At 43.8% G+C, this 15,487-nt stretch overlaps 1 protein-coding gene across 1 annotated transcript in view; it reads left to right on the forward strand.

Moving 5' to 3' along the window:
- Positions 1-4,612: 4,612 nt before the first annotated feature.
- TTLL11 (tubulin tyrosine ligase like 11) overlaps positions 4,613-15,487 on the forward strand; it is a 62,994-nt gene continuing 52,119 nt past the window's right edge. The window contains exons 1-3 of the mRNA XM_018562067.1: positions 4,613-4,969; positions 13,857-13,956; positions 14,187-14,320. Of these exons, the coding sequence (XP_018417569.1) occupies positions 4,637-4,969; positions 13,857-13,956; positions 14,187-14,320 (567 nt within the window). The 5' untranslated portion in view covers positions 4,613-4,636. The remainder of the gene's footprint in view (positions 4,970-13,856; positions 13,957-14,186; positions 14,321-15,487) is intronic.

Here is a 15,487-nt window from a genome sequence, read left to right on the forward strand (position 1 = left end):
TCTTTTCCTCAGGGTCTTGGTTTATCTCCTGTCTTTTGTCTTTATCTAATTCTGCAGACATCCTATTGCTGCCCCTAATCTGAGATGAGCAGTGGCTTTGGTGGTTACATTTGATCTTGCAGTTGGAAGAAGATTGTGCATGAAGTCTCTGAGAATCTAATTTAGCTCACAAAATGAAAGCTCGCCTCTTACAATACAGCATAGTTTTTTGAATTTTTAAATGGTGCGGTAGTAAATGAGGCGATTTACAAATCAGGGTATTCAGTGCATTTTTATGTGGTTATTTTTAGAAGGAGCTTTCATCTGGACCCACCTAGCAGGTTCACCGCTCCATATCATATTATATCTTCTGGTCGGTCCTGAGTTGCCAACAAAAAAGGTAGCAAATGATGGATTGCCATGTGGATATGGCAGACATGTCAGAGAACCAAGCAAGTCCCTTTTAATAGAGACTGGTAAATAGGTCTGGCACTGTGCATGAAATGCCTTCTACGGCTTCCATCTCTTCATCTCTTCAGAAAGAAAGCATTATGCCTGGTTAGAGACCAGTAAACTGTTGGCATAGCAATAAAAAAAAAAAGGTGAAAAACATTGGTGAAATGTGCAGTACAGATTTTGGTGGTTATTTTCCCCAACAAAAACAAGCCGAGAACTGTCCACAAATGCTCTATAAAGAGGCTACTATGAAAAAGTACAAGATCAGCTGTACATGGAGCGATGCTGCCCTCCTCTGGTGGAGTACCAGAACACACTCACTGCCGATTTGAGGACGTTTTCCATCAGACACATCGCACCAATAATTGTATTGTAACTGTACTGTCTCCCCCATTTTGTAGTGCGCTGCACAAATGGTTGGCACTGTATACATCCTGTATAATAATAATAATATAATAACTTCCTGTCCTGCTGACAACAATTTACCAGACAGGAAGTGAGGGTAAGTCCCCATTTACATCTAGGCATCTTGTCGTGCAAACCTATTCATTCAACTAAGCCAGGGGTAGGCAACCTTGGCTCTCCAGCTGTGCTGAAACTACAAATCCCATAAGGCATTGCAAGCCACAGGCATGACTCCCAGAGGCAGAAGCATGATGGGATTTATAGTTTCAGCACAGCTGGAGAGCCAAGGTTGCCTACCCCTGAACTAAGCCATTCATTCCTTTGGCCACCTAAGCGTGTTGTCTCAAGCTGTAAAACGCCTGGCGCTCAAAAAGTACATGAGTTTCTTTTGGCAGTGTACACATTTGCTTATTTCTACTGTCTCAGAAGCCGGCAGCTAAAACACGCGACTTAACGTACACACAAAAGTGTAGAAGACGCTTAGAAGTGATAGGTGAAAACGCACATGGATACGTGAAAAAACACGTATATAGGTGTGAATGTGGGCTTAATCAGCAACACAGACAGAAAATGTGTTCTAATCCTTCCCCCACTCCATTTAAAACTAGAAAAAAAATGTTTTGGGCTTGACATAGACTTTAACAACAGCAAGTAATGCCAATCTGCAGCTTCAAGAGCAAGCAAGATACTTTCTTGGATGCAGGCATAGAGTGCAGAGAGAGGGACATAGTCATCCCCTACTCCAAAGTATTAGTAAGACCTCATCTTAAATATGTAATTCAGTTTTTGGTATCAGTTCACAAAAAGGATGTTCAGGGACTGAAAAAGAACTCCATCTAAATAATTAAAGGGCTCGGGGACCTCAGCTGTGAGCAAAAGTTAGCTAAACTGAATTTGTTCTCATTTGAGAGGTGACAATTTAGGAGGAATATGATCAGCTTGTATAAATACATTCATTGTCCAGCAAACTTGGTGAAATGTTGTTCACTTTATGGTCATTGCAAAAGACACAGGGGCACTCACTGGAAACCTGGAACTGGAGGATTTCAACCTCAGCATCTGGATTGAGCTCTAAAAATGTGGACCAGCCTTCCCCAAGGGTTGGCTGTAGCTGATTAAGCAGATCACTTTGTAAAAGTGCTGTATGTGTTTCTAAGTGATCAAAATAGAAGCAGCCGCTAATATTTTTAGGAAAAAACATTGTAGACGGTAGATTCTGGGAGTTTCCAATTGCCTTTGCCTGTCTGCCTTGCTACGTCAGGTTGACCAAATTCAGTTTGTTACCAAAGAGGGGTTCGGCCCTCATATAGTAGTTTGTTTTATGTAATGCTTCTATATTTACAATTGTGGTTTCCTACTTGTGGAATTTTGGGTCCACGTCTTCCTGTTCTGTTGTCCCTTCCTTGATTCTGTGAGGTATTTAGGGGACATAGTAGACTAGAGGAATTTGGCTACAACTAAAGCTGAGATTGGCTGAAATGTAATATTTCTCTATTTAAACCATCAATAGATTTGCATATTGGGGGCAAGTTGTGATCCCATTGACACCCCATATTCTGCAAATTGAGCTCCTGGCCATTAGAAAAGTAATTATGGGTCAGGGTTAATCAATGTGAACTTTCCCAAGTCGATTACCAATGTAAGCAATTTGTCCTTGGAAGCATGATGTGGCGGGCTTGCTCTAACACTAATATACACAACCCCTAAGTCTCCTTTCACATGGGCAACGTCCATTCCGATCAGCAGGTAATCCGTTAACAGATCACCTGCTGAATCTGACCTGAACTGAATGAATGTGACTTTTGGGTCCATTCAGTGTTTTCCCTCCATTTTATTAGCTTAATGAAGCCATGTTAGTCTTTGGGCCTGTGGATGAAAACGGACGCCCTATTCCCTCACGTCACATCAATCCGTCACGTTTAGGTTTAAGAAAATGGAAAAGGATGCAAACCTTTTAATATTTTTTTTTGGTCTTGGTAAACGGATGTAAACAGTTGCACGTCGGTTTACACCCACCGGCCCGCAGACTAACACTGAGTTTTCAATCAGAGCCTCCTAACAATAAAACTGACAGGCGAATCGGACTAGAACACCCATGTGAAAGAGGCCTAACACTGATGGAAACAAAGTATAGAAAGCTGCAACTTTCTATAAGCTGAGTGCACCACTTTTATTTTCCCTCAACACCGCCAGGGGCCCCTTAGAGTCTGGGCCCCCCTGGCTGCCACTCATTTTGCCTTTATTATTATCCTCCACCGATGCAGTCAGCCTTACTAGTGTTGACCGGAGCGGCAAGGCTCCATTCACACATACAGTTTGTGTGATTTTCCATGCAGCAAATTTTAACATACACACGGATTCCGCTAGTTTGAGGCTACTACTATAACTGGAAGGCGCAGTCCACCCAGAACATTGCGCTTGGACTTTTTTTTACACAACACGCGTTTTTGTACCACGCAGGTGTGAACAAGATACATTGGAATGTATTGTTTTTTTATGCTTAGTGGGTTTCCGTGCGTAAACGGAAGACACACTGCCAACACACTGCTGGGTAAGGACGCAATGAGTGGAGGCCTGGCGCCCAATCAGGGCATAGTTGCACGCTCCTGAATGGTACAAGATGAAATGGTGCCTGCTACCCTTACAGGACCTGCAATGTGAAAAAGGGAGCCATGGCTACCCCCAGGTTAGAATAGTACTTTGCTTCTGGGGAAGGGAGTACAGTTTGACAGATACCCCAGACCTCTCATCATCCCCCACCTAATATGATGTGCGCCACTTACGGATGCTCTTTAGAAGTAACAGCACACACAATATCCATGGGGAAAGAGCCGAGGTGAATATCTCTGATCAAGAAAAGTAAAACTCCTGCACAGCACAAATCGCTACAGCGACGCAGCCCCTCTACTCTCCCACTTCCACCACAAAACTCCTAGCATCATCCATTCAGCACCAACCGCCGCGCCCGCAATCTGAATATTTTTGTCCCTCTTCGGTCGCCGTACACCTAAAGTAGATGCAGTCACCGCCCACAGATTGTTTCTGGTCCTGCCTTCCGCCCAGGATCTTTGAGCTTTTCTGTCCCCACCCGGCCGCCGTGTGGTTGCGCTGCCAACCAGCCCCAAACAATCCAGCATGATAGGGGCGGGGCCTGCGAGAGATTGACAGACCGGTCATGAGGGGTTTCAGGGGCCAGACAGAGCCGGGGAGCCCAGACGGTTAGATAATAAAGGAGAACCTAGTGTAAATAGTGGAGTGTCGCAGTGCACCGAGAACAGGGGGTCAGGGCACACAGGACTAGAGAGGACCGGTGAAGGTGTTGGGGTGTCACCGTGTGCAGGATTGGGGGTTTCAGCAGTTGGAGCAAATGAAGGGACAGCACAGCTGGTATAAGGAGGGTCCGGAAGAGCAGAGATTGGGGTGGACAGAGAATTAAAGTCTGCAGTCTGGAGTAGCAGACATTATGGAAAAAGCATGGCCAGGGATAGTGGTACCTGGAGGGATAGGTGGGGAACCAGTATGTCAAGGACTGGAGGTACCTGCAGAGTCAGATGGGGTAACAGTAAGTCCGAGATTGAAGGTACCTGGAGGAGCAGATCAGGTAACAGTATGTCCAGGACTGGTGGTACCTGGAGGGGCAGATGGGATAACTGAATGTCCAAGAGGTGGGGTAACAGTGTATCCAGGACTGGAAGTACCTAGAGGGGCAGATGGGGAAACAGTATGTCTGGAATTGGGGGTACCTGGTGGAGGAAAAGAATGTCCAGGATTGGGGGTGTCAGGAGGAGCAAGGAACATGATAGCACAGAAAACTGCCCAGGCTGACCTTGGGGTCCGCAGTAAAAAGAAAGGGGTTTCTGGAGAGCAGGAGGGGCCAATAAGGCACGCTGGGGGCGGGGATTCTCCAGGAAGCCATCAAGTGGTCGCCAGTGGAAGGTTGGACCAGAAGGGCACAGCCATTAAAGGTGAAAGAGGTCAGAGTAAGGGGGATCAGAGGCAGGAAAAGAGGAGTGCCCAAAAAAAGGCAGAATCCAGGGTGCAGAGGAGAACGGTCACCGTAGACAGCTCCAAGGCCAAGACATCACTGGAGGCTTTGAGGACTAGCATTAAGCAGCTGCGCTGGAAGGAGGTGAGACCTAACCTTTTAACGCTTCCTTTGCTACAGCTCACTCATTGGTCCGATCAACTGATACTCCAGGTTACCCTCCAGTTTAATCTACTTACACTACAGATCACTCTCCAGTATAGTTGGACAATACTACAGGCAGCGGTGTATTTAGGTTTCGTGCTGCCCCAGCAAGACGAAACTCAGCACACACACCATCTAAATCTGTCCCACCCCTTCCTGTTCAAGACATTTTGCGTAACCTGTCAGTCGCTGGATACAGCTTCGGACAGGTTGCGCTATTAGCGTTTCAGGGAAGCCAGGGTGGGCTGTAAAGGATCTCTGGTGGGCTCTGCAGGTTCTCAGGCTGAGATTGCCAGAGTCTCTGCAAACCCCACCAGGAACCCTGCAGAGCCCACCATTGACCTTGCACAACCCACCATAGACCCTGCACAGAGACTCTCAGGTGGGCTGTGCAGGGTCCCTTTCGCTGCACATGTGCTGCTGCTCTTACCTGCAGTTCCACAGCCTGCTTCCAGGACATGCTGCTTCTTCCTCCAGCCTGGAGACGGCAAAGCCTCTTCCTCGAGCCGTCCACAGCCTCTGTTGTCTGGGCCGTGTCTTCCTTGGCCATGCCTCCTTCACCCGGCAGCTCACTGCCAGGCCCCACCAGCAGCCACCTGATTAGGCAACCGAGGCTGCCTGAATTTGTGCACCTGGGGCCGGCTTACCTCTGATTTGGGGGTGGCATTTTTCGCCGCCCCTCTGCAAAGTGCCGCTCCAGGCATCTTCTATTCTACCGATACTACAAGCCACCCTTTGGTCCAGTCTGCAAATACTCCAGGTCACCAGTTAGTAGAGCTGGATACTACAGGTCACCCTCTGGTCTTGTCTGCTTGTACTACAGGTCACCCTCTGGTCCACTCTCCTCTTAACATAGCTCACCCTCCAGTGTGTTCTGCTAATGCTACAAGTTACCTTGGATAATACTACAGATCACACGGTAGTCCAAATGGATAATATTACACATCACCCTGCCATCCATTCAGATAATGTTACAGGTTCATGGCCCAGACAGATGATGTTACAAATAAGTTTGCATGATACTACATGTCACTGTCCAGGGCACTTGGATGATACTACAGGTCAGGACCTGTCTGATCCTGAAGGATATGACAGATCACCCTCTGTTGCATATGTTGTGGTTTGTTTCCTCTGTGTCCTCATAATTGGTTTATTTGTGTTCCTGATCAGCAGCCATAACTGTATATGTACCTCTGTACTCCCCACTTCTTTCTTCTAAAAGTAGAGAAACTTATTAACAGACAGTAGGAGGCCAAGTAAGAGGTGTTAAAATATAATTGTGTATTAAAGTCTTTTATTTATTAAGTGGCGTCAAGTCAATGCCAACTCCTGGCGACCACATTAAAGCTGAGCCCCAGGTATAAATATTTATGTATACTTATATTGGTCCAGCTTGGCCCAATGTAAGTATACATATTTTAGACCTGGTAGGGCAACGGGAATCCTGTAAAATACTGTTTTAGCCGGCGCTACCACAGTGCTTTACTGCAATCTTCCAGGCCCTGTACTGCCGCTGTGCTGACCAACTTCCCCTCTGCTGTGAAAACAGTGCATTGCTCACTCAGCACATCGGCCATTCAGCAAGTGCCTAGTATTTTTATTCAACAAAGAGCAGTGATGTCACTGTGTTGTCTCTTGTCTAATCAGAGAACGCCTAGTATTCATTGATAAAAAATACTAGGCGTTTCTTGATTGAACAAGAGGTGGTGCACCAACTACTACAGTGTTTTGCTGTATCCCTGTTGCCCTACCAGGTATAAAAAATGTATACTTATATTGAGCCACGCTGGACCAATGTTTGTGTGTGTGTGTGTGTCATGGGCAAAATATTGGCCCCCCTGCATTTCTGTCAGATAATGCACCACTTCGCTCAGAAAATTGTTGCAATTACAAATGTTTAGGCATTCTCATGTTTATTTCTTTTGTTTGTATTGGTATGACACAAAAAAAGTGAAGAAAACAAAAGCCAAATCTGACACATTCCACACAAAACTCCAAAAATGGACTGGACAAAATGATTGGCACCCTCGATTAATATTTGGTAGCACAGCCCTTAGAAAAATAACTGAAATCAATCGCTTCCTGTAACCATCAATGATTTTCTTACACGACTCTACAGGAATTTTCGCCAACTGTTCCAGGTCTCTCAGATTGGAAGGGTTCCTTTTCCCAACTGCTCTTTTGAGATCTCTCCACAGGTGCTCTATAGGATTTATATCTGGACTCATTGCTGGCCAGTCCAGTACTCTCCAGCACTTTGTCTGAAACAATTTCTTGGTGCTTTTTGATGTGTGCTTTGGGTCATTGTCCTGCTGTAAGACCCACGGCCTCTGACGAAGACCCAACTTTCTGACACTGGACCCTACATTCCACCCCAGAATTCTTTGGTAGTCTTCAGATTTCATAATGCCATGCACACAGTCAAGACATCCAATGCCTGAAGCAGCAAAGCAACCCCAAAATATCAGCAGTGGGGTCCTCATGGGTCTCCTACCCTAGCGTCCCTTTTCATTCAGATGGCGACGTATAGTGCAAGCTAAATTGTAGAAATGTCACCAGCGCACCAATCCTTTTAAGATAGCAAAAGCTTTATTTATTGAAGTTTTGTCATATGACCAAAAAACTTCAATAAATGAAGCTTTTGCTGTCTTAAAAGGATTGGTGTGCTGGTGACATTTCGAGGTTTCACATCATTCACTTTTGTATAATTTCGACAATTTTGCTGACATTCGTGGCGCCATCTGCAGTCACTGCGAGCACCCACCACTACAAGGGACATATCGGTAAGGAGTGCGACAAGGATAGTACGTATAGTGCGAGCTGACTATTCTCATTATCAGTTGGTGAGAAAGAGAGATATTAAAATTAAATGTGTCTAGGCAGTACCCTGAAGGCCTGTATTTGCAGTGTGAAATCTAAGGCCTGCTAGTCTTGTGAGGTTTGGAGTGAGATTTGTTGATGCCGCTACTGTGCTGCTCATTGTTCTCCTTGCTGGAAAGGAAGCTGTCCCTGAGGACTTGCAGTCAAGGATTTCCCTGCATCTTCATTCATTCTGTAGATCTCTGCTTTCTCCACATATGCTGCTGCTTCCTGACCATCACACCCCCCCCCTGCAGAGAGACCACAGCCTAAATCACTGACTAGTCATTTGTTCTCTGCTTTCATTTTTTAGGCACAGTTTTCGCAGTTAAAATAGAACTATGGACTTCAAGACTTTAAAGCTGAACTCCAGGTATGCAATATTTGACATACTTACATTTGTCCATGCTGTCCCAATGTAGATTTACATATGTCATACCTGATCGGCTGCTCGGGATCCTGTAAAGCAGTGTAGTAGCCGGAGCTGCTGATAAGACGATATCGTCCACATCCTGTAATCTGCTAAGTGGCTTCCCCTTTGTTCTGAAAACACAGGGGGTCACTCACTTGGTATAGTGGCCATTTAGATAACACCTGGTATTCGTATCAATGAATACAATTCTCTTATTGGATTAAGGATAGATCATGATGGATCATGATGTCACCACCCCTCCAATCAGATGGTGCTTTGTTTTCGTTCATAAAAATACTAGAAATTCTATGAATGGCTGCCATGCCAAGCTAGTCACTCCATATGTTTTCAGAGCAGAGGGGAAGCCGCTCACCACAGTACAGGACCTGGAAGATGGTGGCCAGTACTGTAGGAGCTCCGGCTACTACAGCACTTTACAGGATCCCAGCAGCTGATCAGGTATGGCATATGTATTGTATATCTACATTGGGAAGAGCTGGACCAATGTAAGAATGCAAAATAAGGCATACCTGGAGTTCATCTTTAAAACAAAATACGTGCTTACACACAGTCCCACAAATACCTGTTGATCCTGTCCGTGAAATCCACCTAATGCAGCTTCCTGTGATGGTGTGGGGAGGATGCTGCACTGCTCCTGAATTCAGAGCAGAGTTGCCGCTCTCATGTAGGTTCTACCAGCTTGCATTACAGAGGTATGAAAAAGTGTTGCAGGGGATGTGACTATAATTGTCACTGTTGATTCACAAGCCTGTAGTTTGTCAATTTGCACCTGGGCACACATACAGGTGAAACTCGAATAATTAGAATATCGTGCAAAAGTAATTGCAGTAAGTCCTGCAAAAGGTGCCCAAACCAAGTACTGAGTACATATGCATGCTTGTACTTTTCAGAGGTCCGATATTGTTCTATGTACAATCCTTGTTTTATTGATTGCATGTAATAATCTCATTTTTTGAGGTTGTGGATTTGGGGTTCTTGGGGTTTTCATGAGCTGTAAGCCATAATCATCACAATGATGACAAATCACGGCTTGAACTATCTTGCTTTGCATGTAATGAGTCTATCTCATATATTAGTTTCACCTTTAAGTTGCATTAGTGAAATAAATGAACTTTGCACGATATTCTAATTATTCGAGTTTCACCTTTAGTCATGACCACTGCTTTCTGGACTGACAGCACTGCCTCTGTTGGTGAAAGCTGCCCACTGTGAGCTGCAGTGCTGGGAAGGGCAGCATTTGAGATACAAATGAGAAGATTTGACTCAGTCAGAGAAGGCAAGAAAGTTTTTATTGTTTTTGTTTTTTATTTTCTACTTTTTTAGGCTTGTGTATCGCATAGTAACCAGATTTTGGATTTGTTTAGACTGTCATACAGGAGCCTGTAGTTGTACTTTAATGTTTTACTAGAACAGTAACAATTTGATTGCTTGTTGGGGACAACCGATATGGTTCTTCTCTCAGTGTGAATGATGAGCACGGTTACTCTCCTCGTTTTCGGTTTATGTTTCCGCTCTGTCTGTGTGGAGTATGTTGTTTTTGGGTGTGCCATTCTAATTTCCACCTCTGTGATGAATTTGGACAGCCTGAGATACAGAAAACTTGTGATAAAGTAGGTGGTGTTAGTTGGTGTTTACACACACACATATCGTGTAGATAACATTCTTCCTTGCTCTGCAAACATTATACCAGGAGTGCCAGTTCCCACAATCTGGCTTTCCATTGTAAGAGATGACCTCTCATACAGCATAAGGTGCAGACAGCCATTAATCATGACCTCCTGCAACTTTTGCTAAATAATTTGCTTCATGTCACCAGTTTCAGTATTGTAAACGCATGTAGAATACGGCATCGTCATGGACTTGTATTAGTTCTGCTGCGCTCAGCGCTCAGTATTGGCCCTTTGGGTGTCATTGGCAGCTGGGTGTCATATTCCCAGAAGTCTGTCCCATGTTAAATACACATGGATGTTAAGCAAATTTAATTTGCATCATTCGAGAAAAGTCAGATCAGGGATTGCTTATTGGTTTCTATGGTTTACGTCATGCTTTATTCAGCAGGATCTAGCTTCTTTTCTGAGAAATATAGCAGGGGTAAGGGGGGAAGGCGTATTTTTTGACTAAACAATATATGGCCTGAGATCATACGCATATTCTGATGGCTGTCCTCATCTCTCAAGTAGCTGGTGGACTCTATACTATCTTCCATCCCCACCATTTTAATCAGCCTGATCAATACTGTCTACCCATCTTCACAGTCATCCAGCAAACCTTCATCTAACCTTCTGCTAATGAAGAGTGAGCCCGGCCGTAGATTTAGAATATGAACTATGGCAGCAGTTGAGGTGTGACATTTCATCAACGGGCGGTTGGATAGATGGGCTCGTCTAAACGTCCTGCGGAATCATATTACTGATAACTGAAGGTAAAATGTAGTGAAAAATAGCAGGAGAAATGCCGCAACCTGGGAAGATTAGAAAAGTTTACCGAGGTCACATCAATCCCAAACTTCACCATGAGATGACCGCACTTGTATATATGAATTGTGCTTCTATGTGACGAATAATTAGAATATCGTGCAAAAGTAATTGCAGTAAGTCCTGCAAAAGGTGCCCAAACCAAGTACTGAGTACATATGCATGCTTGTACTTTTCAGAGGTCCGATATTGTTCTATGTACAATCCTTGTTTTATTGATTGCATGTAATAATCTCATTTTTTGAGGTTGTGGATTTGGGGTTCTTGGGGTTTTCATGAGCTGTAAGCCATAATCATCACAATGATGACAAATCACGGCTTGAACTATCTTGCTTTGCATGTAATGAGTCTATCTCATATATTAGTTTCACCTTTAAGTTGCATTAGTGAAATAAATGAACTTTGCACGATATTCTAATTATTCGAGTTTCACCTTTAGTCATGACCACTGCTTTCTGGACTGACAGCACTGCCTCTGTTGGTGAAAGCTGCCCACTGTGAGCTGCAGTGCTGGGAAGGGCAGCATTTGAGATACAAATGAGAAGATTTGACTCAGTCAGAGAAGGCAAGAAAGTTTTTATTGTTTTTGTTTTTTATTTTCTACTTTTTTAGGCTTGTGTATCGCATAGTAACCAGATTTTGGATTTGTTTAGACTGTCATACAGGAGCCTGTAGTTGTACTTTAATGTTTTACTAGAACAGTAACAATTTGATTGCTTGTTGGGGACAACCGATATGGTTCTTCTCTCAGTGTGAATGATGAGCACGGTTACTCTCCTCGTTTTCGGTTTATGTTTCCGCTCTGTCTGTGTGGAGTATGTTGTTTTTGGGTGTGCCATTCTAATTTCCACCTCTGTGATGAATTTGGACAGCCTGAGATACAGAAAACTTGTGATAAAGTAGGTGGTGTTAGTTGGTGTTTACACACACACATATCGTGTAGATAACATTCTTCCTTGCTCTGCAAACATTATACCAGGAGTGCCAGTTCCCACAATCTGGCTTTCCATTGTAAGAGATGACCTCTCATACAGCATAAGGTGCAGACAGCCATTAATCATGACCTCCTGCAACTTTTGCTAAATAATTTGCTTCATGTCACCAGTTTCAGTATTGTAAACGCATGTAGAATACGGCATCGTCATGGACTTGTATTAGTTCTGCTGCGCTCAGCGCTCAGTATTGGCCCTTTGGGTGTCATTGGCAGCTGGGTGTCATATTCCCAGAAGTCTGTCCCATGTTAAATACACATGGATGTTAAGCAAATTTAATTTGCATCATTCGAGAAAAGTCAGATCAGGGATTGCTTATTGGTTTCTATGGTTTACGTCATGCTTTATTCAGCAGGATCTAGCTTCTTTTCTGAGAAATATAGCAGGGGTAAGGGGGGAAGGCGTATTTTTTGACTAAACAATATATGGCCTGAGATCATACGCATATTCTGATGGCTGTCCTCATCTCTCAAGTAGCTGGTGGACTCTATACTATCTTCCATCCCCACCATTTTAATCAGCCTGATCAATACTGTCTACCCATCTTCACAGTCATCCAGCAAACCTTCATCTAACCTTCTGCTAATGAAGAGTGAGCCCGGCCGTAGATTTAGAATATGAACTATGGCAGCAGTTGAGGTGTGACATTTCATCAACGGGCGGTTGGATAGATGGGCTCGTCTAAACGTCCTGCGGAATCATATTACTGATAACTGAAGGTAAAATGTAGTGAAAAATAGCAGGAGAAATGCCGCAACCTGGGAAGATTAGAAAAGTTTACCGAGGTCACATCAATCCCAAACTTCACCATGAGATGACCGCACTTGTATATATGAATTGTGCTTCTATGTGACGGAGATTCATCCTCCAAGGCTCAGGGACAGTGAGCATAATGAGGTCTACAAGGAGAAGTCCTGTCTGAAAAGTGGCAAGAGTTAGAAATCCTTGTTGTGACCTGCACACCTGGCGATGACATCTGACAGCCATTTAGATTTGCTTTGTAGGTTTCTGAGTGCCACTACGAGAATAAAAGGAACCCTGTCATTTAAAGAAAGGCATACACTAACTTTCTTCTAAAAATGCTGTTTACATGGCTGTAATGCTGATCTCCTGACTTCAGTACTTTCAGCCACTTTTCCAGAACAAGCATACAGCTAGTGAAATCTGAACTCCTAATGTGCATGCTTGTTTTAGGATAGTGGCTCACAAAGTATTAAAGCCAGAGGATCAGTATGTCAGGGAGGCAGTTCCCATTTTCAGAATGGCAGTCTATGCATTTTTCTCAACACTGGTTCCCTTAAAGCACAGAATCTTACTGGCTGCTATGGGTAGCAGCTCCCAAAGCCCTTATGATTGTAAAACCAGAGAAGTCCAGTGCTCTGTTGAAATATGAGATGAGCATTAAGAGCCGTAGCTAGCTCCCTTGTGCCCGAGGCAAGAACCCAACGCCGCACAATATGTGGATTATATCATTTGTGCAAAAAATGGGGGGAAACAAAAAAAAAAGGGCCTTGGCAGCGAAAGGGTTAAAGTCAAAAGTTTTTAAAAGGTACTTTAAATGCTGATTGAATCACTTACACTGAGTGCTGCCTCTTTGTGTTTAAACATTTTAGCTTCTTGCAGAATCAGCTGGTCCCCTGAGCACTGGCCCTGATATTCTGTTTTAGGGTGGCTTCTTTCCCTTGCAGGGTCCTATGGGGCCCCCCTGGTGTGTTCTAGTGAGCTCTGTATGTCTCCACAAACACACAGGCACAGCAAGGCAAACCATTCCCCTTCTACTCTTTCCTCCTTCCTTCTCCAAGCTAGTAGATGAACAGTTGATGGAGACAGCTCTGTTCCTTGTGATCTAGTACTGGACAGGAAGTTCAGGGAAGCTGACAGAGTTGGGGCCAGCTGTTTGGAAATATGACTAAGTGTTTGGGCAAAAATGTAAAGAAATAGTTTGCTGGGCAATACACATTTTTGTTTGATCTGGTTTCAATATTGAAAAAAGGCATGAGCGTTTGATTCTACTTTAAGCTGCTTATACTCCCATCTGGAGGTATTCTATGTGTTTCTTTGTCTTGCAGTTTCCACTGGGCCGCCGTTTGCCATGTGACATTTACTGGCATGGAGTATCCTTCCATGATAGCGACAATATTTGCTCTGGACAGGTCAACAAGTTTCCAGGTATGCTTTTCATAGATCATGCCAGCAGCTTGTCATTGCCTATTACCTTCTTGTACATTTACTTGTCGTTATTGAAATGATGATAATTGCAAACTGATTGGTTGTTGATAATGAAGACCGGTGTCAGCCTCCCAGAATCCTCTCCTGCTTAGGGAAGGCTGTACACTTTGCTGATTATATGAGCCTGGCAATGCTAATTTTGATTTAGATTGTGTGACTTCTCTTTGAAGGTATGACTGAAATGGTGCGTAAAATAAACTTTAGCCGGGCTGTGAGGACCATGCAAGAACTATTTCCTGAGGAATATGACTTCTACCCACAATCCTGGATCCTTCCTGAAGAGTATCCTATCTTCAGTGCACAGGTGAGTGCCAGGCACTGGGCCACTGTCTTCTGTCAGCATGTGTAAAGTGAGATCACAGGTATCATGTCATATGTTATATCATTTAGCATGACTGAAGCTTCTCTGTAGATCACTAATAGTTCCAGATGTCTTGTCTTGGAGAGAGTGTTAGTAGTACTGTTGCTGTAATAGCGATGTTCTCATTGTTTCCTCTTCCATGTGATTTTGTTCACCTGATGGGCAACACGGTACACGTGGTATACTCCTGACACGGAGATCTTTAAAGCGACACTAAACTCAGGGGTTAAATATTAAAAATGCAGTTAAGTACCTTAACTATTAACAAAAATGTTACTTATTTGTGTATCACTCGGCTGTAGATCTTTGAATTAGTGCTGACACTGTCCTTCCTTCTGAAGGGGGGCTACTTTTGTTCCCCATGGTCCCTGTGTGTTGTAAAGTAGCCACTGTTCATTGCTCGCTCCTGTGATGGACTACAGTCTCGCGTTTAGTTTACTAATTTGTATTGTTATTTTAGTCCATTACGGGAGTTAGCTTGGAGCGGTGACTAGTTTACAACACACAGGGACATGTTGAACAAAAGTAGCCACCCTCCAGAAGGAAGGACAGTGTCGGCACCAATTCAGAGATGATTTGAGGATCTACAGCGGAATGAGCTACATGTTCATTAATAGTTGAGGTACTTGAATGCATATTTAAGATTTAACTCCTAAATTTAGTGTCACTTTAAATGCACATTACCTGATGGTATATATTACGGAGGTTATGGATGTCCTGATGTTTGCAAACAATATACAGGCAGTCCCCGGGTTACGAACAAGATAGGGACTGTAGGTTTGTTCTTAAGTTGAATTTGTATGTATGTTGGAACAGGTACATTCGTACAAGTGTAACGCCAGCCAAGCATATATTATAGCATAGGGAAGGGTTAACCCTTGTAAAGTTTGCTTTGCTGTGTGTCCATGATCAGATGATTTCACCTCACTTTCTGTCCCTGTGACAATTGGATTTTGAAAATTTTGGGTTGTCGTGGAAACAAGTATTGGTGATAAAGGTTCAGTTGAGACACCTTTTTCCTATGATAACTTACAGGAGTGAATTTCCCTTCCTAGGGGTAGATTTCCTCTCACTTCCTGTTGTCTCAAGGACAGGAAGTGAGATTAAATC

The sequence above is a fragment of the Nanorana parkeri genome, unplaced genomic scaffold, assembly GCF_000935625.1.
Source record: "Nanorana parkeri isolate BGI_ZX_2015 unplaced genomic scaffold, ASM93562v1 scaffold559, whole genome shotgun sequence".
Taxonomy (NCBI): Eukaryota; Metazoa; Chordata; class Amphibia; order Anura; family Dicroglossidae; genus Nanorana; species Nanorana parkeri.